General features: G+C 46.3%; 1 protein-coding gene across 1 annotated transcript in view; it reads right to left on the minus strand.

Moving 5' to 3' along the window:
- Positions 1-27,465, minus strand: part of ATP10B (ATPase phospholipid transporting 10B (putative)) — a 223,478-nt gene that overhangs the window by 37,481 nt on the left and 158,532 nt on the right. The window contains exons 8-15 of the mRNA XM_029216255.1: positions 27,032-27,159; positions 24,886-25,138; positions 23,584-23,819; positions 11,192-11,383; positions 9,118-9,718; positions 6,487-6,596; positions 4,190-4,316; positions 965-1,149 (exon numbers count right to left, since the gene is read on the minus strand). Of these exons, the coding sequence (XP_029072088.1) occupies positions 965-1,149; positions 4,190-4,316; positions 6,487-6,596; positions 9,118-9,718; positions 11,192-11,383; positions 23,584-23,819; positions 24,886-25,138; positions 27,032-27,159 (1,832 nt within the window). The remainder of the gene's footprint in view (positions 1-964; positions 1,150-4,189; positions 4,317-6,486; positions 6,597-9,117; positions 9,719-11,191; positions 11,384-23,583; positions 23,820-24,885; positions 25,139-27,031; positions 27,160-27,465) is intronic.

Below are 27,465 nucleotides of genomic sequence, written 5' to 3' on the forward strand. Positions count from 1 at the left end.
TGTTCTTTCCATCTTCCATCTTCCTCCCTCTCTCCATCCTTCTCCCCATGGTATGTTCTAGGTCTCCAGGTGCCCCCCGCCCCACAACCCACTGCTTTCCTTGTTACAACCACACATCTAATCCAGTCCTGTTCCCTTTGATAGGAGCACACAACTCAATGCCTACTTCCCATGTTCATCAGCCAAGGAGATAGTGGAACTTTACTTTCTGCAGTTTGCATCGTGAAAATAGATTTTTTCCTCCTAAATATAAAACTGTGTTATGACTTTACGCTTCTTTAGACTTTATACAGTCCTCTGTCTCCAAAGCTTGCTCCCTGCCACTCACAACCTATTCAGGCTGAAAATTACAGTTTTCAAACTTGGCTTATCTTTCTCTCTCTCCTCCATGCCATCAAAACATACTGGTCTCACGTGTCATTTCCTTCAGGTTTTATTCTGTGGCAACAAATTGCACATACGAATTGGAGCTGAAATTTTAAACTCAGAATCATTTCTATTCAATTGGGGTTTTTCAATGGATAAGTTAATCCAAAGTATAAGAAACAATTGAGGATCTGTGAGCAAACAGTCTGGTATAATGCAAATAGCACTGGCCTGGCCTGAGAAGAGCATTTTAGACTTGGTCCCTCAGAAACTACCAGGGTGGCCCTGGGCAAGTGACTTAGCTCCAGTGGTCCTCAATTTCTCACGTGTAGAATGGGGAGACTGGGCCAAGGATGAGACTCGAGAGAGGCACAACTTGCTACTAGGTACTGCTAGATGTAATATAAATAGACTGGTCAACCATATGTGGGGATGGGGTCGAGGATATTGGGCTGGATGCCTTCTAGGACCCTCGGAACTCCAAGATTTGGGGGTAGGGGTGCGTCTCCTGTGTACCCAAGTCCCACCCACAGTCCCGTCTCCTGTTGGCCTAGAAGCTGCTCCGCACTTGGATATTTGAGCTCTACTTTGGCCTCACCTGACTTTCTGTGTTAATGGAATAAACGGTGTCCTTCTGGTCTAACAGTCTGCAGGCATAGGCGATATTGACTGCCGTCGGCTGCTTATCTCCAGTCAGGACCCAGAGCCGGATCCCAGCCTCCTGCAGAGCAGCGACTGTATCTGGAACTCCTTCTTGCAGCCGGTCTTCGATCCCAGTGGCTCCTGGAGTGATTAGAGACAGCAGAACTCACGTTTATGTTGAGAAAGTAGCTGCTTAATTTCCCCAAAGCCCTATCAAGCCAGGCAATGATTATTAACTTATCTCTCGTGTTCTAGGCTGTGCTAAATGCCCAGGATACAGCTGTGAAATAGACAGAGCTGGTCCCCACCCTCTCGGTGCTCAAAGGCCTGCTGAGTAAGGATTTATAACCGAGCTGTTTGAGGAGAGAAGCCCAGGGTGCCGGGCAAACATGTATCAGGAGACCCGAACTTCATTTGGAAGGTCAGGGAAGGCCTTGCTGAGGAAGGGCCACTTAAGCTCAGACCTGGGAGATAAACCCAAAAGGTGGGGAAGGAGGGGGAATTCCAGGCAGAGGGATCAGCATGTGTGAAGGCCCAGAGGTCAGAGTAGAAGATGACACAGAAAGGCAGGCAGAGCAGGGAGAGAGACGAGGCCAGGCAGGGAGGGGTGGAGCTGGATCCTGTAGAGCCTATCAGGGCATGAAGGGATTTGGCATTTATTTGGTAGCAAAGAAGGCTATGAAAGGGAGTTAAGTTGGAGAGTGATGGGATCGGTTATGAATTTTAAGAAGATCATTCTCGAGAATGGATTGGAGGGTGGAGGAAGCAGGATGAGATTCAGGACTAACAGTCAGAGGAGAGCTGGTGTGGCTGGACTGGCGTAGCGGCAACAGGAGTGGAAAGATATGGAGAGACTGGAATCTTTGCTCTGCAAGCGCTCACCGCAGAATTAACAGAGACTTGGGTTTTTGATAACGTTCTTGGAGGGCATTAAACATGCGGAGTCCATCATTTTTTGAATGGTCTCAAGCTTTGAGCCAAACTTGATGACTGTATACCCAAATATCCAATAGCTGCGCAGTGATTAAGCAAAAATAAATCTGCATTTAAATTGAGATTCATTTCAGACCACAGACTAATGGCTACCCATCTCACTCTGGGCAGGAACCGGCGTGCCATTTCTTTTAATAATCCCGAGTGACAATAGCTTGGCAAAGCGGTTACATTAGATGCATATTGAAAAGTTGATTTAATATCGTGGGACTCGGTGTGAATGCATGGCAGCTTTTTAGTGGCATGACAGTTTCTTCGTGGCAGGATGAAATCTCTTCCCAGCCCTAGTCCTCTCCATCACAAGCCATCTGGAGGGAAGAAAACAAATCTCTCTATCCTGAAATGTGCCTGTTTTGTATTTCAGGCCCAAGTGCACAGGTAAACCAACCCATGAAAAGTGATGCCCGACCCTCATCTTTTCCGCCGAGCGTTTGCCTGGAAAGTGAGACTGAAAATGATGTGTGTTACCGGGAGGCAGGGTGAAGGAGAGAGCAGGAAAAACACATTTAGTTGTGTGAAAGAGAAAATGAAACAGGAAGGTGGTGAGAGCCTTTCTCAGCCAGGGAAGCCCACGGGTCCTGACAAGTGTGTTCGCTTTCATGCACTACCGGCTCAGGGGCATTTCTCACCAGCTGAGGCCAGAAGGCTCCCCTGAAACGAAAGAAACCTCAGGGGAGAGGGTGTGAAGGGGGTCAGGTGCCCTAATGGGATGACATTCCGGGGGTGGCCCGGGGTGCCAGATGGAGCTGTCTGGACTAGCTACCCTCTACTTCCTGTTAAAATGGGTTCTCGAGGCCAGCTTTCAAGGGGGCCTTGTGAGGCAGCAAAGGCCCCTGCAGTCCAAACACAGGCAACAGAAAAGCCGAAGGAGGTGGGGAGCAAACCTGTGTCCCCCTGTTTTCCACCCATCTGACCAAATCTTGCTGGTACCTTTTTTATATAAAGAGGTATTACCGTCTTCTTACAGCGACCCTGGGTCTTCCCCCTTCAACCCTGCCTGGCTGAGCTTGGTGATTTGGCCAGAGGAGGTGCAAAGGCTCAGAGGGGTGTGGGGCTGTGTCCCTGGGCACACAGCAAGGTCACCACAGGGCCAAGATGTGGCCTTCATCCCCAGGCCAGCACTGCCTCCCAAGATGAAAGAAGCCTTTTGCCACGTGGCCAGTATGTGCGCGCTGTTCAGGCATCGCCTTTCCGGGATCTTATTCCCGAGCTGTGAAGAGATTAGTCTGATAAATAAAGCCTCCCCCTTCTCCCTTGGCAACGCTTTTCCTTCAACAGAAATCCAACGCTGTCTCTTAGCTGTTGTTTTCCATCTTTCCCCCGAGAGTATCTATCTAACTTCTATACGTCTTTACAGCAGCAGAGTGATTTTTGTAAAACACAAATCTGTCCCTGCTTTGATCCCCTTCCCCTCTCCAAACCTTTAGCCTGTGATCTACACGGCCCTTCATAACCTGCATCCTGCTGATCTCCCCCGCACTCTGGGGTCCAGCCGTAGGAGACCTCTGAGTCCCCAGCCAGCCCAGGCTTTCCTGCCTCCAGGCCTTCATTCGGGCCCTTCCCTCTCCTGGAACACCCTCCCCCTTTGACCAGCTCCTTTTCTCTGCTCAGTTCCGGCTGTCCTGCACCCTCCTTGGCTCCACAGTAGGTTGCCACCTTCTCCTTTGTGCTTTCCTCCCATCAGGTACATCTTCCAGCCCACCTCTCATCACACTCTGCTGAAGTTACTTGTTTAATCATCCAAGTGTCTTTGCTACACTCTGAGCTCCAGGAGGGCAGGGTCTGTGTGTGCTGTTTTTTAATTTTTATTGGAGTATAGTATTTACAGTGTTGTGTTAGTTTCAGGTGAGGGTCTGCGGCTCTTGTTCCCTGTTGTAGCCACGATACCTAGCATGCTACTTGGCACATAGTAGGTGCTCAATAAACACTTGAACGACTGGAGGAGAAGCAACCAGGCTTCATCCAGCAGGGAGTGCAGGAATGCTCCTGGGGCATCCTCAGGAAGCTGCGTGTGGAGTCTGGGTTGGATATCGGCACAGCCCATTGGTGCCAAATGCCTGGAAGGGCACCCCAGGGAGGTTCCTAATTGAGACACATTTGAAGCAGTGTCAGAATCAAGGCCAAGAACTCCCTTTCCAGCTTGCAGCATTCCTTTTTTAAAATGTAATGATAACTTATTTTTACCTACCGAGTAAGATGAGTTGATTCTCCAGGTGCTGTGCTGTCTCCATGAGAAGCTCATCTCTGTTGTTGAGGGATGCCTCAGCCTCACGCCGGAAACTGGCCCATCTCTGGAAGTCCTCTTCACTTAAGATCTATGCAAAAAGAAGAGGCTTGTTCACAGCTCTGGGTGACTCCCTCCCCCTGCCCATGTGCTGGGCCTCCTACGGGCCAGTTTGAGCTTCACTGTACAATTAGATGGGGCTTTTCCCTCAATTTTTTTTTTTTTTTTTTTGAGTCTTGAATTGATGAAGGATTGGTTCTTCGTGTTCCATTATCATCAAACTTCTGTTGAGCCCCTGTGATGCTCTGGTCACCGGAGATATACCAGTGATCGAGACAGACAAGAATCCTATAGGCCTGGGCTTATGTGCTAGTGGAGGGTGAGAGACATGATCCAAGTGAATAATTTAAAAGAATGGATCATGTCAAGGAGTTCCATACAGAAAACAAAGAGGGTGATATGATGGCGTATGACAGGGTAGGGGGATAGTTGTGGGAAGAAGGGTTATTTCATTTGGATCGTCAGGTCCCTTAGACAAGGTGACATGTCAGCTGAGATCCAATGACGAGAAGGCTTCTGTCACGGGGAGGGGTAAGTTCAAAGGCCATGAAATAGCAATGGACTTGGCTTTCTTTCTGTCCCTTGAACTTACCAGTTGGCTTAAGGATGGAGAGCCAGGTGGAGAGGACCAGCAATGAGGCTGGAAAGGTGAGAAGCATCCAGATCTTGCATAGCCTGGTAGACCATTCCACCAGCTGCTGGGGGTGCCCAGTAGCTGAAAGAATCCAACTAGAGGGCATATCTGGAGTCCATAGCACTTTTAGACCCCTCTGTTGGCATTATATCCTCACTCTCTCTCTTTTTTTTTTTTTTTGGCGGTACACGGGCCTCTCACTGTTGTGGCCTCTCCTGTTGCGGAGCACGGGCTCCGGATGCGCAGGCTCAGCGGCCATGGCTCACGGGCCCAGCCGCTCCGCGGCATGTGGGATCTTCCCGGACCGGGGCAGGAACACGTGTCCCCTGCAATGGCAGGCGGACTCTCAACCGCTGCGCCACCAGGGAAGCCCCTCACTGTCTCTTATAGTAATGAATGACTCTTTCCTTCGAGCATCAACTATTCTTGAATTTTCCCTCCGTGCACGGCACTGTAGGGAAAACCAAGGGGACACAGGTAGGCCTTTTGCTCTCAAGGAAGAACAGTCTCATCAGAGGAGGCAAAATAGGAATAGATAATGTCAATAAAAAATAGAAGGTGGTAAGGATATAATTACAATTTATAGAATAGTAATGCGGGTCACTGTCCCAGGTGCTGTACCTGCGTTGTCTTAGTTAATGTCCCTGACAATTATATGAGGTAGGGAACACTAGCACCTTTTTACAGATAAGAACATCCCCAAACTCAGAGAGGTGAAGAAACTTGCCCAAGGTCACACCACAGATACGTGGTGAGATTGGGACTTGTCTCCTGGTAGGTCTGGCTTTAAAGCGGGTGCTCTTAAACTTAATGCTGCACTAAGCACCCACAAAAGAGATGAAGAGCTCTGGGGGTTTATGGAGAAGAAGCCACTTCTAGCCATCTTGAAATGTATGCCCGTCATAGCTCCCCTATCTGATTTTAGGTGCCTCATTAGATGCCCCAGCTCTGGGATTCATAGCTCTTTGCCTCCTTTCCTGTAGGGGCAACAAAGTGAAAGACCTGAAGGGCATAAGGTGAGTAATCTACTTGACTATAGCTGGGACAAGGGCAATGCAATCGGGAATGGTAGGAAACATGACCAACCCCAGAACACAGCAGAATATATCCTTCATCAAAGGGATCAGTTGCTCCATGGCTCTAGCTATTTGTAGCCATTCAAGAATGGAGATCCAGTTTTCCAGATCCTCTGCATTTTCAAGAGAAACCAGAAATCTAGATTTGTATGTGATCACATAAAGTCTCCCCAATTCCAAATCTAGTCAAATAATGCAAATGTTCAAAGGATATTTGAAGGCAAAATTATAACATTAAAAATTTATGCGTTATAGGTCATCAGTTACATAGACAATGGAAAGCAAGGAACCACAAAGCCACACTAATAAGGAACCTTGCCACTCAGATTTTTGTCCCAGCAAAATTGTCAAAGTCATGGGTCTCTGTGGTCAGGATAGCTAATTTTGAAAATATTAAAACAACCAACATTGAGGATCTTCTAAAAAAGAAATAGAAAAGACAGAAGCAGGGTCGAGGCCTTTCAGCCACTAAGCGTGGAATTTGTTCTCACCTTCTTGGCGATGCACAGTGTTCGAAGGCCGTCTCTCGCATACAAGTCTAGATGCCTCTGGGTCTGGGCTTGGATTTTCCTCACCTTCTTTTCCACATCAGCGTCAGTCGCTGTCAAATAGTCATTATCCCCCATGAGGTCGTGGGCAATTGCTTAGGGATCCCGTTCCTAACACTCAGGCATCTTTAGAGGAGGAATTCCCTCATACCCCCGCCCCCCATAAACATGGAACAGCTCTCCCAGGCTGCCCTGGAAGGCGATAACTCCACGGGTCCTTAAATCGTCTGCTCTCTATATCTGATCATCCAACGTCTGGCTGAGAGAAGTACTATTTAGGGAAGGTAGGTGGTTCCAGGTATTGTTCCCAAATGCCTGTTTGCAGGAATTCCCTGGCGGTCCAGTGGTTAGGACAATGTGCTTCTACTGCAGGGGGCATGGGTTTGATCTCTGGTCAGGGAACTAAGATCCTGCATGCTGTGAGGCAAAAAAAAAAAAAAAAAAAAAAGCATGGATAACCCAAACATCTGTTTGCATCAGAACCACCAGGGAACTTAAACCAATAATAGAGATTCGCAGGTCAGGTTGAAGGCCTGCTGAATCGGGACTAGAAGTCTGAGTGTTTCTTGTTACCTAAGGAGTTTTCCATGTGGCCAGTTTAGCCCTGGATGACCAGTTTGCTAAGTCTCAGACATACTATCCATCACCTTCTCCGTCATCTACTTTAGTCCTTATAGCAAGTTGCTTCCAGGTGGCTACAGACCTGAATCTCATTACTAAGTTCCTCACCATACTGGGTTTGCTGAGTTAGGCTTAGAAAAAGTATTTTTTTGGATTCCTATAAATCTAGTGTGAAAATTATTTCATTGTGTTGCTCCAAGTCCCCCTTTTGAAGTCCTACGTAATACGATTCTCTTAGAAGAAATTTATCTTTTTCTTTTGAAATTCCAGTACTTTGATCTATCAGAGAAAAAAGAATTTCTCAGCCTGGGCTGGTGGTTGTGGGGCAGGATTGATGCAATCACCGCTTCCTTTATCTAAGATGTTACAGACATCACTAATCAGTAGCAGCACTTTGTAAATGTGAGCTTGGAAAAGGCTTCTGAATCCTTCTTTACCAGGGCTGGATTAAGATCTTTAGAAGCCCTAAGCGGTAAACAGATTTTGTGCACTTTGTCCATCCCTCCATATAATGCAAAATTAAAAGTACAATTCTTAACAGTAAGGTAAGTATAAGGAAGTTCAACAAAGCTCTCACTTTCTCCATGATACTATTCTAAGGCTGCTTTTATGCAGCATAAAAATCCCTTCAAAGATTATTTTCTCATTTTTCAGATGCTACTGGTTTCCTGGTACCTTAACGACAGTCTTTGTACTTTATCTTTTTGAGCACTATCTACAATATTTTATTTTAAAAGACATCAGCTCCCGAGTTTACACACCTTTTGCCTTCTACCTGTGTGCCCTTGAGTTTACATTTTTGCTCAGGCTACCAGGAACCTCAGGGTCAAATTGAATGTTCAAACACTGGAAATATATTAAACCCTGAGGTTATTTTTCCCCCTCCTTTTGAAATCTTTGCTTCACAAATCTTATAGTAACACTGTCTATGTATTTTTTATCGGAGGCATCGGTAATCCATTTCGGAATCAGGTGAGGAACGGAGAAAGAAACATCTCCAGGGCAGTGTGGAAGGCTGTTGCCCGGGGATAGAATGCCGTGGCACCCTTGACTCGGAAACACTGAATTCACTTGTCTGCCAGAGTCTGGGGATGAAGAGACTTAATTAGCTCCCTTCCCATTCAAAACACTCATCAACCCCCATGATCCTCTTGTCTCTCATCCATAGCCGATAATTCAGGAGGCACAGGGCTGCCTGGGCAATTCTAAAGCTTGGCTAGAATCTACTACCCTGGGAGAATCACAGCCCCATAACTGTCTTCTCCTTGCTAGCAATCAGGAAGCGGCTGCACACTAATTCATGCTGTTCCAAAATTGGACACTGATATGTAGGGACTTTGGAACATTTTTCTGGCTTGGAGCAAGTTTATGAAAATCTGTTTGGGGGAGGCTGGGGAAAGGGATGATAAAGAGGACCACCCGAGGCTTCCCAGAGTGAACCGAGCCTGATGCAGAATTCTGGCAGCATGGAAAGAGCCCTGAACTGGGATTCAGGATACCTCCACATAGGATTTACCACTAGTTAGCTGGGGCCACTTGTTTTAAGTCACTTCCCTCTTTGGGTTCAGTTGGCTTCTCTCCAAAACTAAGAGTTAGGACCACAGTGTGTTCTAGGGTATGTTAATGGGTGTCCTGGTGAAAAAAAAATTGTGTATGGAGAGTCCATCTTTAAATGAGTTTGGAAAACTAGAAACTGGGATAAATAAAGTTAAAGAAGTTCCTCTATGACAAGACTGCCCAAACAAAGCCTTTAATAAGTTCATAATGAGCTCTGTAATTCTCCAGGTCGTGGAGACGTGTAAAGCAAGCTGCTTTGTGGAGAGCATCTTGAGGGTTTGTGTTCCAGTTGGGACCTGCCGGACTGAGTGACACTATAACCTGAGCCCCTGGTTACCATCCACGCCGCCTGTTAAATAAGCCCTCTCTTCTTGGAACCCGGTGGGGTGGACTCACCACAGGCTGGGTCTTCCAGCAGGTCCATGATAACGCAGTCGGCACCCTTGGTGTAGACGATGATCTCACCGGTCAGCGGGTGCCTCACGACCACGGACATCCTCTTCCTGACAGAGTCAAACTCCAGGGTGCAGAGGACATCGAAGGTGAGGCAGGTGCCCTGGGGCAAGCGCACGGTCACCTGCTTGGGCGTCCGGGACACCAGCGTGAAGCTGTAGGCACGGGCAGCGTGCACCAGGGCAGCCTCATCAGGGCTCTCGGCCTCGTAACAGACTTCGGGGCCGGCCAGGCTGAGGGCCGGGTCCTGCAGCACCTCCTCCAGGGAGGCACCCGGACCCACCCCCAGGATGTCACCCTGCTCCCATGTGCTGCTCCTGTAGCCGCCGTCGGTGGAGTAGCCGCCACTGCTCACAGACGCGTCGTCTCTCTCTTCCGAGTCCGTGGTGGGCATGTTGGCCCCCAAACTCTCCCCCAGGTCCACGTCGGAGGGTGCCGTGGTCGAGAATGACTGGCTGAGGCTCGAAAGCTTCAACCTGCGGAACAGCTGCTGAATCTTCTCCAGGGATGTCACCAGAGCCTTGGTCGAGGGTGGCCCTGTGACCTTGTGGTAGAGGAGGGAAGGAGACCATGACTCTCCAGGTTGGGAAAACTATCAAGCTGTCTTATGAATCTCATTTTGCAATCAGTGAATTAGGTGGGCCTTCAGTGATGGTGGGCAAGTCTTCTCCCCTCTGTGAGCCTCGGTTTACCTGCCTATAGCATGAGGGAGTTAGGCCATTTGTTTCCTTCCAGCCCTGACTTCCTAGGGATTGGTGATACTCATTTTCCTCTATCTTATGACCATCCCACTCTGATCATGGGCAAAGCAAAGGAGACAAAAGCCAGACTCACAGTAGGGGTTCACATGCCCTGCACCCTTATCATCGCCTTGTCTGCTTTATTTTTGCACGCAGCATCTCACTTCATCCTCCCAGCGATGCTAGGGGATCCTATCATTATCCCAATTTCTGGATGAGGCAACTGAGGCATAAAGAGGTTAAACTGGCTGTGATCACCCGGTGTGTAGATAGCAGAGCTGGGTCTCAAGTCTGGGTCTGTCTGACTCCAGGGATTGGGCTCTTGAGCTACCTGCCAGCTAAAGCCTCCCCACTGATGTGCAAATTGAGAACTGGATGCTGTCCTTCCCCAAATGGTACTGCTTTCTCCCTTGAAAATAGGGAGAATTGCTCAAATAATGCTTCCTGCGTTCCCCAAACTCCCTGAAGACTTCTGATTACTTGCCGACTTTTCAGGGTAGTTTAGAATCTGGGTGTAATAATGGGGGCTCTGGTTTGGTGCCTGGATGAACGCTCTTCTTCTTGATTTTTGTGGCCACATGTTGTAACACCCAGTTATTCTTATTTTTCACTTACAAGGGAGCTTGGGTGAGAATATGTGGATAATCGAAGGTAAACCTATCTTCTGTACTGAAAAATAATTCAGAGTATAACGTCCTATGAGTGGCCATCCAGGTGCGTTATCTCCAAACTGGCAGAACTTCACACATGGTGTTAATTTTTTTTTAACCCTCCATTAAAAAGCAGATACCACTATACCATGATATTATTACAGAATCGTACAGATCGTTCTGCCGTGTATTCACCATACGTCCTTCCTTAAGTTCCTCAAGCTCTCTGAGCCACGCCACTGTTTCTTCACTTGTTAAATCCAAAGACATACCTCCTAGGACTGCTGGGCTGTGAGGATTAAATGATAGTGCAGGTGACATGTTTGGCATGGAGCCTGGCACACAGCAAGTGCTCAGTAAATATTAACTTTTAACATCTACCCTGCAGACAGACAGACACAAAAATGTGAGATCTATATAGAGAGCTCATATGGAACTTTTAATATTTTATTTAAAAAAGGAGGAGATTGAGGCCCAGAGAGGCTAAGAGCTCTGTTCAAGGTCTCACAGTGATGAAATGGTGACAGTGTGGCTAGGACCCAACTATCTTGTCCCCCTGTGCAGGGCTTCCGCCCTCGCCCCTCGCCCTCCTCTCATCCATCCCACCTTACCATCAGCGGTCCTTACCCTCTGACGGGGCTCTGCGGTCGTGGAGACCGTGACGGAGTTGCAGATGGTTAAGGCCAGGAAGAAGTCAGCAGTGGAGGAGGTGGTGGAGAGGGAAGGCTTGGCAGGTCTGCCGTCTGACAGGGTTTCCAGCCACAGGGCTGCATCTCGTACCTTGGTCAGGAGGTTTTTATCCGGAGTCACATCTTTTTCCTGGGAGAGAAAGGCCCGGGTCAGAGTCTCCTGAAGGGACTGGGGAGGAAAGCCCCCTCCGGCAGATCCTTTCATGCCTGGGAAAGGCTGATACAGTCCCCCCTCTGCGATCCTGCATCCAGCGCGTCTCCCCTCCTTCCCTGGGCCTGGTCATTGTAGGGTGTGATTTGGTTCCTCCCTTTCCCTCAACCCCACATGTCCATCAGTTACAGGCTCTGGTAGTTCTTTCCCCACAGGGTCTCCCCGCCATTTACCCCTCATTCCTGGTGTTTCCAGCCAAGTGCAGACCCTCTAGCCCTCCAGCTTGGATTTCTGCATCAGCCTCTAAAGTGAGGTGGCTGCCTTTCACCTCTCTTCTTTCAAACCCTTCATATGTATCACCCATTCATCGTCCTAAAAATACTATTTCCCTCAAGGTATTCTTGAGCTTGAAAAAATTCCTCCCTCAAGGTATTCTTGAGCTTGAAAAAATTCCGGGAGATCTTCATTGTAAACACGATCAATTCAGTCTGGCACCTAAAGTCTTTCCCATTTGCATTTCCACTCTTGATTCCCACCACTCTGCATTGTGGACCCTCAGCTAGGCCGGGTGGTCTGTTTGCTGCCTCCTGGGGGTATACTCCCCTCCTATGCCTCTGATCACACCCTGTTTGAAGTCCTCTCCTGTCTACCCAAATTCTACCTAGACATCAGTAACCATGAAAACTCCACGGGTCCATGAGATCTGATCCAGCCCACAGTGAGTTCTCTGTCTTCTGAGCCACAGTAACAGGCTCCTGAATGCAGAATGTGCACAGGAGTCAGGGTAAGGTGAATGAGGCAAGCTGGCCAAGGTACAGTTGAGGACACTATGGGATGCGGGGCTGTGAGACCTGGCAAGTCCCACCCCATCTAAAAGGGGGCGACTGCTCTGCTACTAACATGCTCCAGGGCTGGAACATTTTGCCAAATCTCTGGATTTTTCAAGATAAAGTAGAGACGATGTGAGAACTGTGTTTTGTTTCTTTTCTTTTTTAAAAAACCTGTGGGCTGGATCTGACTCATGGATTTCCAATTTTTCCACATCTTTGTAGAAGTTGCCACTTCTACCATCCCTCTAGAATTCACTACATATTGACCTATATTTTAAATTCAATTTTCTTAAGTCCATGTTTAATCTCTCTAGAGATAAACCAAGAGCCTGAAAGACAAGAGACTGCCTTTTCCATGAAGTTGTATCTTCTGTAACTCCAAAGATTGCTTTGTTTGAAGCCGAAGTTCAATAAACACTAGCTCTTCATAGATATGACAAAAGCCATTCCGCAAAAAGCCATTTCGATCAATGTTCAGAGTTCACAGGTTAATTAAAGTTTAGAAGAGAGTCAATGATTGGAAACGATGGGCTGACGAATCTTGACTGATTCGTGCAGAGTGAAGACCGAGAGCCAACAAGCTAGCAAGTTTTACAAACAAGAACCCAAGTTGAGATGAAAAACAGCCTGTGGGGAAAGAGTCCTCAGACTGTCTTCTCTGACTACCAAGTGCAGTGACTCCAGAAGTCAGCTTCTCACCTCCCTGGGACTGCTGGCACAGGCGAGAGCCACAGGGGAGGAAACCCAGACTGACGTGGAGGTGCTGGATGGCTGGAGGGATGAGAGTCGGCTTTTCCAACAGCACAGCTTGATCGGGGAAGTGGACTGCGGGTGGAGCTCACACTGTAAAGAGTTCTGACCTTCATCTGGAGGGCTTTCCCAGAGCCTACGCCTACACTTCCAACTTGTTGATACCATCTTAAGAGGACAGTGTCCAGAAAAAAGCCTTTTCATTAAAAGGAAGAGTGCGAGTAAAACCGCATCCAGTCTGCATTCCCTTTCCTTGCCCTGTAATAAGTAATGGTGGGCCGTCCATACCATACAGTGACCCTATTTTCAGAAAGCTCAGGAAGGAGCAGGAACCATCCATCCTCCCTGCCTCTGAGTACAGCTGTCATAGCAGGAACTGACAGTGATGGAGCTAATCCTTCCTTTCCAACAATGTCAGTTATGTGATCTCACTGGGTTCTCACAGTCCCAAGTTGAGATGAAACTAGCCCCAACTTAAATGAAACCCAGAGAGATGTCTGACTTGACCAGTGTCACCCAAGGAGTCATTGTAAAGCCAGAATTGATGTCAGACCCCTTGACTGTGAACCTAGGGTCTTCCTTTCTGTGGTCATGGTAAAGTAGCTATGTTCCCTTATGAATGCTCCCGTGCGTACTCCTCTAACCAGATTCCAGGGTCCATCCAGTTTACCAACATCACTCACGGAACTCTGAGCCAATTTCTTTTTTTTTTTTTTTTTTGCGGTATGCGGGTCTCTCACTGTTGTGGCCTCTTCCGTTGCGGAGCACAGGCCCCGGACGCGCAGGCTCAGCGGCCATGGCTCACGGGCCCAGCCGCTCCGCGGCATGTGGGATCTTCCCGGACCGGGGCACGAACCCGTGTCCTCTGCATCGGCAGGCGGACTCTCAACCACTGCGCCACCAGGGAAGCCCTGAGCCAATTTCTGATAATAGTAACGACAGTTCCATTTCGTGGAGTGTTTCTTATGTTCTGGGTACATACATTATCTCACTGCACCCCCACAGCACACTATCTGTTGAGTACTATTATTCTCCCAGTTACCTCTGCACTTCAAACGAGGAAACTGCTGCTCAGGGAGATTAGGTGTCTGGCCCAAGGTCTCACAGCAAGTTGATTCAAGATAGTCCGACTCTAGAATTCATGCTCTTAAACCTCCACGCCAGGCAAGATCTCCCATGAGAAGGAAGTGGCCTTTGATACTTGCTGACAGTTGGCATCTTTAGTGTCTGGGATCCCAAATACAACTGACGGGCTTATATATCTAATCCTTAGGGCTCAGCAGGGAGTCCATGAGATTATAAAGGGGATTATGGGGATCTTTTTCAGAAAGTAGATTTCATTTTTTTTTTGGCAGGGGTACATGAATGGGATGCTTTTAACCCTTACCAAAGATACCCAGACTTGGGAACAAGCTTGGAGGTCATCAAGGCCAAATCCCCTATTTTCCTGATGCTAAAACTGAGTGCCAGGGAGGAGGGTAGTGAACTCCCCAAGATTGCACATTGAATCAGAGTCAGAACTAGGACAGTTTTCACACCACCTGACTCCGGCCTCTGACAGCACACCGCTTTGCTCCAAGCTATGCATTAGGTATTTCCAAACAGTGACACAGTTAAAATGATTTAACGATTATGTATTGCATGTCCATTACTCTCTAGTCTCTAAGTGCCATGAGGGCAGAGACTGTGATGTGTCCCTGGTGCTTGGCAGCCTGTAGGCACTCACTCGAACCTTTGTTGCCTGACTCCTATCTAGGACACCATGCTACCTCACCAATGATTAACCCATGGGGGCTGTTTGTTAAAACTCTTATTTAGTATATTTCTACCCAATCATATAGCAGTGCACTAAAAAAAAAAAGTTCTGCAAAGGGCCTGCTTCTCTCTGGCATTGGCAGCAGGCCCAGCCTGCAGGTGTCAGCGGCAGATGTCAGGGAAGCTTTATCCAGGCACGCAGACTTGCTTCTGCAGGGCAAGCTTCTTCGTGGTTCCCTTCATCCACAGCCCATTGGTTTGCTGTCCGGTTCATTAACATTTAGGAACTTGGCATGTAGGACGCTTTTAGAGAAAGCAGTGCCCCCAACCCCCTCCTTCAGTCTGTTTCTCTGAAGGAAAAGAAATATACATTTGTGGAGCTACCAGTTGCTCAGATTAGAGCTTTGTGGCAGCTGGGCACCCAACTGGTTGGATTTCTTTCTATTGCAGAATACCCGAAGCTCAGATAAACCCTCTTTGGGGAAGGTGACCTCTGACCTCACACCACATCCTCAAGGATCCTCCTATGATCATCAGATTATATCTATTGACAACTTATAGCAAAGTCAGGGGCTTTGGTAAGTGCTTCCATGTACATCATGTAATCATTATAACAGCATCAAAATAGCTACTATCATTCTCCCATTTTATTTATGAGGCAAATGAGGCTCACTGAAGATAAGTAACTTATCTAAGGTTCCAAAATCAATTAAAAAGCTGGCTCTTGAATCCAGTTCTGCTGATGCCAAAACCCAAACCCTTAAACACAATGCCAGCACTTCCCAAACTCTAACATCTACACAAATCAGCTGGGTGTCTTATTTAAATGCATATACTGATGCAGCAGTTCTGGAGTGGGGTCTGAGCATCTGCATGTCTACAGGCTCCCAAGTGGTGCTCCTGCCGGGGCTCCGAGGACAAGAGTTTGAGTAGCAAGGCTCTAGGCTATAGGGCTGCCCTATAGATATAGACCACTTCCTCTCTGACTGGGGAGTGTTCTGCATTGAAGGCTGGGAGAAGAAGGCCAAGCTCCATTCCATTACACTCCTCTCAGTTTTAGTGACGGCTCACTCATGGTCACATTGGTGACTATCACTAATTGGGTGCAGCAGATTGTTGCCATGGGAACCCACAGAGCCAGCGGTGGAAATGAACAGGAACCCTGGTGCATAGGCCTGGAAGCAAACTCTGTGGCTTGGTTCCTCCCATGTCTCTATCTCCTCATTCGCCTCTCTCCGACCTGTGCCTCTTATTCCAGCCATTCCTTGGAACCCCAAGTCTCCATTTGCTTGTGCAGAATGTCTCCCCTAAAACAACCTGCACTCTCCCCACTAGGTGGTCTCTTCTCTTTGCTCTGGTTAACCTTTAAAATTTTGTCTCAAATTCAGCTCTGATGCTAACCCTTCCAGGAAGCCCCCTGATGCCTAGTTTGATGTAGGTGCACCTCTTCTGGGCTCCTATAGCACCTCTGCACCCATACACCCCAGCACTGAGAGCAGTGCCCTGTAGGCACTGGGGTTCTTGCCCCTTCACTGGGCTGTAAGTGCCTGAAATCAGGAACAATGCCCCATTAGACTTTACATCCCCAGTGTCTAGAGCAGTACTTGCTATATTATTTAGTATTTGTTGACCGACCGACAATAAATGAAAGGCTATTCTAAAGAAATGTAGACACTGAGAATACAAAGACTTGGAAGAAGGGGAGGAGGCAGACCCTTCTATTTGCTTTGGTGAGTGTCTGAACTCGTACAACCACTTGAAAAGTATCAATCAAAATTTTAAAAATGCACACAATCTCAATTTAGCAGTTATGCTCTAAGAATACCATAGAAAAACTTACATACATGTATAAATATGTGATGGCTCGACCATCCAACAAATTCTAACAGCCATTAAAAATGGGATGAAGTGGCTCTCCATTGAATATCTGTCAATTTGTCTACATATATGAAATATTCCCCAGGATTCATTAGGTTAAGAAAAAGTCCAAAGTCCAAAACAGTGTGTATGCTATGCTTCTGTTTGTGGCAAAGGATGTGTTTATGTGTACACCCCACTTGCCTGCTTCTATATAGGTACAGCACCTCTGGCAAAGACACAGGAATATACAAATAATGGTTGTCTCTGAGGTGGTGGGGAATAGAGGAGGGAGGGAGGCTTACTCTCTTCATTTGCCCTTTGGTTCCTTTTGAATACTTAGCCACGTGGTTGTATTGCTATTGTCGAAACAAACTTGCCCAGTTGCTGGGGAGCTGAAGGCTGAAGTATCATTTAGGACAGTCATGTTTCTGCCCTTGATGAGGTTGTGGCCTTGATGATATTGAGTTTGGTTCAAGAATGGGGAGAGCTCAATATTAGTAAATATTTGCTTAAATAGAAGCATGTGGATTATTAAGGTAAGCTTTTCCCTAATGGGACAGAAGCCCCAAGGAAAAAAACTCAGTGGCCTAGCAAGAAGAGAGTTTCCCACAGCATCCATTCATGATAAAAACCCTTACCAAAGTGGGTATAGCGGGATCATATCTCAGCATAATAAAATCTATTTATGACAAACCCACAGCCAACATAATACTCAACAGAGAAAGCCTTCCTGCTAAAATCTGGAATGAGACAAGGAGGTCCACTCTCACCACTTCTATTCAACATAGTATTGGGAGTCCTAGCCACAGCAATTAGACAAGAAAAATAAAAGATATCCAACCTGGAAGGGAAGAGGTAAAATTGTCATTATATGCAGATGACATGATGTTATACATAGAAAACCCTAGAGACTCCACACAAAAACTACTAAAACTGATAAATGCTTTCAGCAAGGTAGCAGGATACAAGTTTAACATATAGGAACCTGTTGCATTTCTTTATACTAACAATGAAATATCAGAAAGAGAAAGTAAAAAAAACAATTCCTTTTAAAATTGCATCAAAAGAGCCCAAAACCAAAACCAAACTTAGGAATAAACCTGACCAAGGAGCTGAAAGACTTATCTGCTGAGAGCTATTAAACAATGATAAAGGAAATTGAAGATGATACAAAGAAATGGAAAGATATTCCATGTTCTTGGATTTGAAGAATTAATATTGTTAAAATGACCATACTACTCAAAACAGTCTATAAATTTAATGTGATCCCTATCAAATTACCCATGACATTTTTCAAAGAACTAGAACAAAGAATCCTAAAAGTTTTTTGGAGGCACAAAAGACCCAGAATTGCCAAAGCAATTCTGGGGAAAACCAGCAAAACTGGAGGCATAACCCTCCCAGACATCAGACAATACTACAAAGCTACTGTAATCAAAACAACATGATATTGGCACAATAACAGACATATGGATCAGTGGAACAGTAGAGTGAGCCCAGAAATAAACTCACACACCTATGGCCAATTAATCTTTGACAAAGGAGGCAAGAATATACAATGGAGAAAAGACAGTCTCTTCAGCAAGTGGTGTTGGGAAAGCTGTAAATGTAAATGTAAATCAATGAAGTTAGAACACACCCTCAAACCATACACAAAAAATAAACTCAAAATGCCTTAAAGACTTAAATATAAGACATGACACCATAAAATTCCTAGAAGAGAATATAGGCAAAACATTCTCTGACATAAATCGTACCAATGTTTTCTTAAGTCAGTCTCCCAAGGCAAAAGAAATAAAAGCAAAAATAAGCAAATGGGACCTAATCAAACTTATAAGCTTTTGCACAGCAAAGGAAACCATAAACAAAATGAAAAGACAACCTACAGAATGGGAGAGAATATTTGCAAATGATGTGACCAACAGGAGCTTAATTTCCAAAATATACAAAAACTCATACAACTCAACAACAAAAAAACAAACAACCCAATCTAAAAATGGGCAGAAGACCTAAAGAGACATTTCTCCAAAGAAGACATACAGATGGCCAATAGGCACATGAAAAGATGCTCAACATTGCTACTTATTAGAAAAATGCAAATCACAACTATAATGAGGTATCACCTCACACTGGTCAGAATGGCCATCATCAAAGGTCTACAAATAACAAATGCTGGAGAGGGTGTGGAGAAAAGGGAACCCTCTTATACTGTTGGTGGGAATATAAATTGGTGCAACCATTATGGAAAACAGTGTGGAGGCTCCTTAAAAAACTAAAAATAGAGTTGCCATATGACCCAGCAATCTCACTCCTGGGCATATATCCAGAGAAAACTCTAATTCAAAAAGATATATTCAGGGGCTTCCCTGGTGGCGCAGTGGTTGAGAGTCCGCCTGCTGATGCGGGGGACACGGGTTCGTGCCCCGGTCCGGGAAGATCCCACATGCTGCGGAGCGGCTAGGCCCGTGAGCCATGGCCGCTGAGCCTGTGCTTCCGGAGCCTGTGCTCCACAACGGGAGAGGCCACAGCAGTGAGAGGCCCGCGTACCGCAAAAAAAAAAAACAACAAAAAGATATATTCAGCCCAGTGTTCACAGCAGCACTCTTTACAATAGCCAAGACATGGAAGCAACCTAAATGCCCATCGACAGACGAATGGATAAAGAAGGGGTGTGTGTGTGTGCGTGTGTGTGTGTGTCTAAGTCAGCCATTAAAAAGAATGAAATAATGCCATTTGCAGCAACATGGATCAACCTTTTGATTATCATACTAAGTGACGTAAGTCTGACAGAGAAAGATAAATACCACATGATATCACTTATATGTGGATCTAAAATATGATACAAATGAACTTACTTATGAAACAGAAACAGACTCATGGACATAGAAGACAAACTTATGGTTACCAAAGGGAAAGGGGGTGGGTAGGGATAGGTTAGGAGTTTGGGATTAGCAGATAGAAACTACTATATGTAAAACAGATAAGCAACAAGGTCCTACTGTATAGCACAGGGAACTATATTCAATATCCTGTAATTAGCCATAATGGAAAAGTATATGAAAAAGAATATGTCTCTATCTATCTATCTATCTGAATCACTTTGCTATACACCACAAACTAATACAATATTGTAAATCAACTATAGTTCAATAAAAAAAAAAAAAAAAGAAAGAAGTATCCCAGATCTTGTAAGACCCAGTTCTGTGAAAAGGGTCACCACAGCTGTGTGCCCCCATTTGGGACCCTGGGAGCTAAGGGAAGCAAAGCTGAGACAGGCTTCATCCATTTCTTGCCCTGTGTGGTCACATGACTTACTAAAAGATTTTGCGCGCTTGACTAGTTAAATCAGGACTCTTACCTAACCTTGCCGTGGGAGTTTGTGCACGTGGGCTGTCCCTGTCAACCTGGAGCAGACTATAAGTATGGCACAAATATCTTCCCAAGAATGAAAGGAAGACCAAGTTTCAAGAAAGGAGGCAGAGGGCCAAAGACACCACCTTTACTTCCCTCTATTGCATTCTTTCTAGACAGGTGGGAGGGGTCGTGCCCACAGAAGGGAGAGGTGGTGGGGTTTGGAGCCTAAACGGCCCTGATGCAAACTTTATGATTAGGAAAACAGTCTTTGGTCTGATGACTCAAAAATATTTTTCCAAGTGGCATGTCTAAACAAAGACTCTCTACTCCAATCTTGGCTGCTTACAGACCAGGGGGGAAAAGGCATTTCACTTTCCCTCCGGCAGGACTATTAAATGCTGGCTCAGAACTCACCACTTTCCTAAGAATATTACCCCACCCTAAAGCCACAGATTTTAGAGCAGCCAATTAGACAACAATAACAGATGCTTCCTTGATCTTTGTAGTAAAAGAAAAAAGCCAGCTTTTGTTGTAGTGGTTGTTATTGTTGATTTTTGGTTCAGAGCAATGGGCTTCTTTGGAATGGGGTTGGGTGCTCCGCCATGACCTGGCATTCCTGGGGCTTCAGAGGCAAGTTCTGGCTGAGTTTACAAAGGAAAGGTAAAGCACTGGTCTTGCCAAGACATTACCCAACGAGGTTGGTTGCCAGACGGGCGGGTGCAAGAGGAGGCAACACAGAAAGCCTGCCAAGCGGGGGTGAGTGGGAGCCAGGAGCCAGGGCATCCCCCTGGGGCTGCCATGGACGTTCTCCCTGGACTCACTCAAGGGTCTGCCACTCAGACACAGAGAGTTTACAGGTTAGTGTCAGAGGCCTTTAAGGCAACATACATCACCCCCTTTAGCGAATGCCTCCCAGGCTGTACAAGGCGCCCGTCTGACCCAAATGAAGACCATTTTCCAGTGGGGTGATGGTATGCTTAGAGCGTTTCTCAATCTTGGTTGCTCACTGGAATCATCAGAAATAAAAACATGAATGCTCAGGCCCCACCCTAGACCGAATATCCCAGAATCTCAGGGGAGAGAGCTTGACATTGTGTTTTATGAAAACTCCCATTTCCCCTCCCTGTCATCAGTTATGTGAACATTTGTCCAAGGCAGACAGCTTTCCTTTAGAAAAGTCATTTAAAACTTCTATTAGTTATCCATCTGTCTAGAACACATGAGCTTTAAGAATTAAATCCTCAAAATCAACTCACGAGGCATAACAGTAATCCCTTTTCAAGATGAGAACATCGAGGCTTCCAGCTCAGTGAGTTGACCAAAGTCACGGAGCTAATACACAGTGGAGCAAAGATGAGAACCTGGGACATTTGCCCCAAATGTGCTTAATTCATAGCTGGCAGCGACCTTGCTGGTCAGCACAAGCATCATGGTATTTGACTTTTAGGACAGCCAGTCAGAGTTGTAAGCAACGTATTTTCAGGTGATGAAACAGGGAAAGAGAGAGGTTTAACATGTTGCATAAGGCCACCCAGCAAGCCTCAGCAGAGTTGAAACCAGAGCCTATGTTTCCTGACCCTTGACCCAGTGCCCTCCCTAACACATAGCCAGGATGCTGACCCCACTGACCCCAGATTTTCAGCCTGACTTGTAGAACAGCATAGTTAGCAGCTCATAAAGAGAACACATCACCATCCTGTCTTGCTCAGGCAACAAGAGTTGGGTCTTACTCTATGTGTCCATTTCCTTATTGCTCCTAAATGCATTCAGTTAGAACTGGACTTGGAATGTGCCAGCCAGGGCAGAACAATGACATCCAGGATCTGGAGGCAGCTCATAAGTTAACGTGTCCCTTTCACTGACCATCAGCTAAGGGCCCCGAATAAAAGTTATACTGACTGACTCAGGGCTGCAATTTTTCTGGGCTGCTGAGATTTGTCCGGCTGGGCAATGAATCTGTGTATCCCAAATGAGATGTACACAGGAAAGCTTCCTTTTTCCCCCCGTGTCCTGGGGGAGACATTCTCAGACACACGGGATGCCCATGGTATCTAGAACTGGAAGATGCCAAAAGACACCGGTAGTGCAAGACTTACCACCTGTGCCCAATGAGAATTCACTGAATTCATTGTCCAAATATTTACGTAAAGAACTGAGGGGAAGGGCATTCCATTCAGAAGGGACAGAATTAAATTAAAGAAGGAAAGACTTGACAATATGCATGTCCCGTTGTTACTTCATTTGGGAAAATCAAAAAGAAAAATAAAACCTAAAATCTTCTCAAAGGATCATTCTTCTCGTAGGTTTATAAGCATTATATGTCTTAACACACTGTTATCGTTTTCTCCTTGCTACTATTGCATTTCTGTGCATGATAATAACATAAGAGAGTTAAATTTGTACTTACTTAAAGTTAGATAAACAACAACCCAGAACATACAGTCTCACAGCGTTTCTTGTCACAGTCAGAAAACAGAGTCCTGGATAATGAATACTAGGTAGCAATGTGGAAAAGGCTCTTGATATCATGTCAGATGAAAAAAACCCAGCAGCTATCATTTATGTGTACTATGACTGCAAAAATGTTAAAATATGTAGTTTGTGTGTGTGCTCGTGTGTGTGTGTATTAGTGGGGGAAATAAAAGACTGGAAGGAGATTCACCAAAATGATCATTTTGAAAATCTAATGTTCTAATAATGGAATAATAGCACCAGTCCCTCTGTATGTGTGTCTTGTTCAAGATACCTGGGGCTCCCTGAGGCCTCTTCTGTAAGTGCAGAAGACTCTGGATGATGTGTTCCCCAGAGGAAGAGCCTGGTGCAGAGGAAAGTGGGATGAGACAGGAGTCAGAGGCCCTGGTTCTGGCCTTGACTTTTTGGGCATGCTGTTGTCATCTTGGGGAAGGAACTCAGTTTCTTCACCTGCTGCCTGGACGTCTAGTGGTAACTATCCCAATGGATCAAATGTGAGGGGCCAGATGCAGAAAGCCCCAAAGTTGCAAAGTCGAACATCCTAGGGGCCTGGCAGTTAGCCTAAGGGAGTGACGTGGACTGAGTAAATTTGACAGAGATGTTCTTTGCATCATAACAATTTAAGACTCTTTATCACAATAAATACATTCTCCCATTTTTCTTGAAACCTAAGCCTTACGGGCTCATCTTTTGTTTTTCCACCTTATAGAAACGTGGACATGTCAGATATTTCTTTTTCCTCTTAACTGTATTTTGGAAAAAATGCATAATGAACATGCTGCTGGGCCTCAGCTCAGGGATGAGGATACAGAGAGAGGGGGTGAGGGACAGTGATGGACTGAGGACGGCACGCCCAGGCTGAGCACCGACTTCTTCATTCAAACCACTTATTGCCACAGGGAAATGCCGGCTTAGTGGGGACACTTTTTTCAATTCCATTTAGAAATCTCCCAATTTCTAAACATTGAACATTTGAAATTAACAAGAATCCTACGTGCCCCAAAAAACCTGTGTAGATTACATACAAGACCAAGAGCTGCCATTCTGAGAGCTCTTCAGGGTTTATACACCCTTTTCTCTTTCATACCCCAGAGCCCTCCCCCTTCTCTCCCTGAGACAGGCCACCAGCAATTCAAAGAGGAAAAGGCAGGGACTTACTATGGAGCTGCTGAAGGCCACAGGGGGCTGTGAGATTTCACAGCGCCCCCCGGACCTTTGTCGCCAGTGGCCCTGGATGCGTGCCCGGGCACTCTGGCTCCTCAGAGGCTGGGACCCTCCTTGGCCCCTTATTGTTGCTGGTCCCTGGTCCCTTCGGGCTGGGAAGGACAAGCACCGGTATTGGGTCCACTCTTCACTGTCTGAGTCCAGCTCCTCTGGGGTCTCTAGTCGCTTAGCTGCAGGAAAGGAACCCCGTTATTGCGCCAGTCACACCTTGGCCAGATCATGGTTGGGGAGATGCCAGACTTTGGGGGTGGAGCTAAGAGTAGGCAGCTGGCTACCCCAGCTGGTGAAAGAGGGGTGCAACTAAGTTGCACAGGTTCAAATCCTGGCTCTCCTACCTCCTAGCTATGTGACTTTGTGCTTCGCATAACCCATGCCTCTCTTTCCTCAATTAGGGGTTATAAAAAAGTACCTAACTCACAGGCTTGTTTTGAAGACTTAACAATATAATGATATAAAAGTGATTAGCATACTCTAAGGACTGGTAGTGGTAGCTGTATTATTATTAAGAAGAGATTAGAAGCTCCATGTAAATGGTTACCACTGTGGCAAAGGGGATTGGACCGCCTTTAATATCCCCTCTTTTCTCTTTCTCCATCCCTCCCACTCAAAAGAATGAATGCTGCTCTTGTGAGTTTCTTCTCCTAGTTAGGAAGAGTGTGTGTGTGTGTGTGTGTGTGTGTGTGTGTGTGTGTGTGTGTGTGTGTGTGTTGTCCGGGGAGGGAGCTGAGGGAATCAGTCAGCTCTGTCGGCCACCTTCAGTCTGTGCAAGATGACAGTCCAGGCATTTCATAGCCACATCCCCTAAGGCAAAGCTGGAGGGCGTTTCCTGGATGTATCACATCTCACCATGTGCCTACACCTGGGCCTGTCCTGTCAGGTAAGGGGACGTGAGAAATTCTTAAACTTTGGCTACGTGACTGGCACATAATTTGGACATTTCCCCAGTGCATTCCTGACAGATAAAAATCCTGTGTGTAAATGGCACCAAAGATCAACCGACTGGAGGGCTACCACACAGGAGATCACTGATAGCCTTTGTGAACAAATGAAAGTTTACAAGTGATAAGAACAGCATTGATCTTTGACAAGGAAGCCACAGGGATGCAGGAAGCTACTTCCCACAGAGCCACCCAGCCTCTGCTGGGAGCCAGGATAATGGTTTTTATCATCATTCTCTCAGGAGAGCAGGGGCAATTCCTTTAGAAGAGGGGTGGGAGCCCCTGGAAACCCTCGTACCATTTTCTTGGTGAGAATACTCGTGGCCCATGATGGTACAACGCCTGAACACCATCTTGTTCTCGGTCAGCGTCCCCGTCTTGTCAGAGAAGATGTACTGGATCTGGCCCAAGTCCTCAGTGATGTTGAGGGCTCGACACTGAATGGACAAATAGGTCTCTTCATCATACAGGTCAAGGTCATTGTGCAGGAAGAAGACTTGCCCGAGCTTCACCAGCTCGATGGACACGTACAGGGAGATTGGGATCAGTATCTGTGGGGAGATCAATTCCCATCGTATCAGAAAATGGGCCGGTCCCCCATCTCAGAACCTTCACTGGGTGATGGGAGTAGCAAAGGGATTTCATGGAAAGCTCAGGTCAGCTCACATGATGGACTTTCTCTGTGAAGTTAAAGATTAATGACCTCATGCCTCCCTTGGCATTCTTAGGGTCATCTGAAAAAGAGATACACCTTCTTCAACCAGAGATATCCAGTACGGGGTAGGCACTCACCACTGCTTGTTTAATGACTGAGCCAGAAGGAGGTAAGGAGCTCTAGCTACCTCAGTCCAGAGTCTCCTGATGCCCCTCGGATCTCTATGCCACCAAAGACTGCTGCCCACTTTGACGGGTATTCAGACTCATTTTCTTTTGAAGGATAGTTAACTTACAATGTTGTGTTGGGTTCAGGTATGCAGCAAAGTGATTTAGTTTTATGTATATAACATACATATATATATTCTTTTGCATTGTCGTTTATTACAAGGTTTTGAATATGCTACACAGTAGATTCTTGTTGTTTATCTATTTTATATATAGTAGTGTGTGTCAGCTAATCCCAAACTGCTAATTTATCTCTCTCCCCCCCTTTTCCCTTTGGTGACCTATGAGTCCTATTCAGACTCATTGTTGATCCCTGCCCACTGATCCAATACCTAGTGCCTATCAGGTGCTTTATGTGTCACATGCCGTTCTAGGTCGTGCAAATGGCAGTGAGCAGAACAAAACCTCACATTCTAGTAAACAAACAAAGAAATAGATACTGGGTAGCGGTAAGTCTCATGAAAAAGAGTAAAGAAAAGTGAAAAGGGTGAAGGCTGGGAGGGAGTGGGTCATAAGCCGTGACCTTTGCGCAGAGACCTGAAGAAATGAGGGTGTGAGCATGAGGTTATCTGTGGGAGGAGGAGGGTTCCGGGCAGCGCATGGGTGGCTGGGTGCTTGCAGGGCGGGCGTGAGAGTCAGCAGGCCTGTGTCTGAGTGTGCAGGAAACAGCTCGGAGACGTGGTCCAGGAGGGAGTCGGGGTCCAGATCACCTAGGACCTTGGTGGTTGCTGTCAGAACTTCAGTTTTCACATTGAGTGGATGTGAAACCACCAGAGGGTTCAGTGCAGAGGACAGCATGACCCGACTCACATCTTAAAAGGATTACTGTGCTCAATGAATGAACGAACTAATGAATGAAAAAGGATCATCAGTAAGAGGACAGTGAAACACCCTCAGATACTGGAGGGACTCAAACATAGATGGGGTTTTGTTAAAACAAAACTACAACTTGCCTTATCTTTTCATAGACTGTGATTACTTATAGAGCCTGAGGATTTTTTTTAATCTGTCTCTTTATACTTCACTGCAGGTGTTTACCTATAGTCGTTGCCTTTCTTACCTCTCTCGTGGGTGCTCTATGTTTTTGTTTTTTTCCTCCTGTATAGTGCCAGTTCTCTTTTTCCATCTCAAACTTTCAAATGAGAAAACACTAACCTGTGGTTTCTTTCTCTCAGTGCTTGGGGTCTGAAAGTTCTCTGTAGTTCTCTGTGCTGCGTTATCTTTTGTTGTTCCCGGGTCACTAGGGTTTACCTGTTTAGATCTGGCAGAGGGACAGGCACACGTGGATCACTGCTATAATCTTACTTTTAAATGGAAAATGCTGATAAATATTTTCCTCTGCTATTATCTGAGGCCAAGGTCCCCTCCACAAGGCAGGGCTGGTCCTGGCATAATCCCAGTTGTGAATACTTTCAAAGACCCATAAGAAAGCGATAAACATTTCCCCATCTCAGTCCAGTTAGTTCTTTCACGGGGCCAGCGCTGATTTTTCTTTAGTTTGCAAAGTTGGGCAGATATTGGCCACGGGTCTTCTGAGTCCCAAGTTACAGACGGCCTCCTACCTGGAGCAGAATGATCATGGTGAGGAACATGTAGAAGCCTCCAAGGGCAAGGGGAAGGAAGTTGCCCTCGGCATCTGGCACATCAAAGGGAGGGTGTTCTGCAAAGGTTCCATTCCAGAGGCTGTGACCTAAGAGGAGGCAAAGCCAGGCATGAGGCAAAATCTCCCATTAATCCTAAATGGGTCAATTACATCAGCCCTTCCCTGACCTATTGCCAGAAATGAGTGTGCTTTGGAGGAACCCATCCTTATTCTATATAGCATAGGGGTGTGTGTGTGTGTGTGTATTCAGTTAGCTCTAAAGTGGTCCTTCATATATACTACATTTCAATCTCTTGATAGGCATTAAGTCTGTCCTCCCAGAGGAGACTAGCATGGGGATTACTTACATTTTGTTGAAGTCCTGTTATTCAGGGGTTGGAAAGCGAGAAAGGG

This window comes from Monodon monoceros, unplaced genomic scaffold (assembly GCF_005190385.1).
Source record: "Monodon monoceros isolate NGI ecotype Baffin Bay Population unplaced genomic scaffold, NGI_Narwhal_1 Super_Scaffold_12, whole genome shotgun sequence".
Lineage (NCBI taxonomy): Eukaryota > Metazoa > Chordata > Mammalia > Artiodactyla > Monodontidae > Monodon > Monodon monoceros.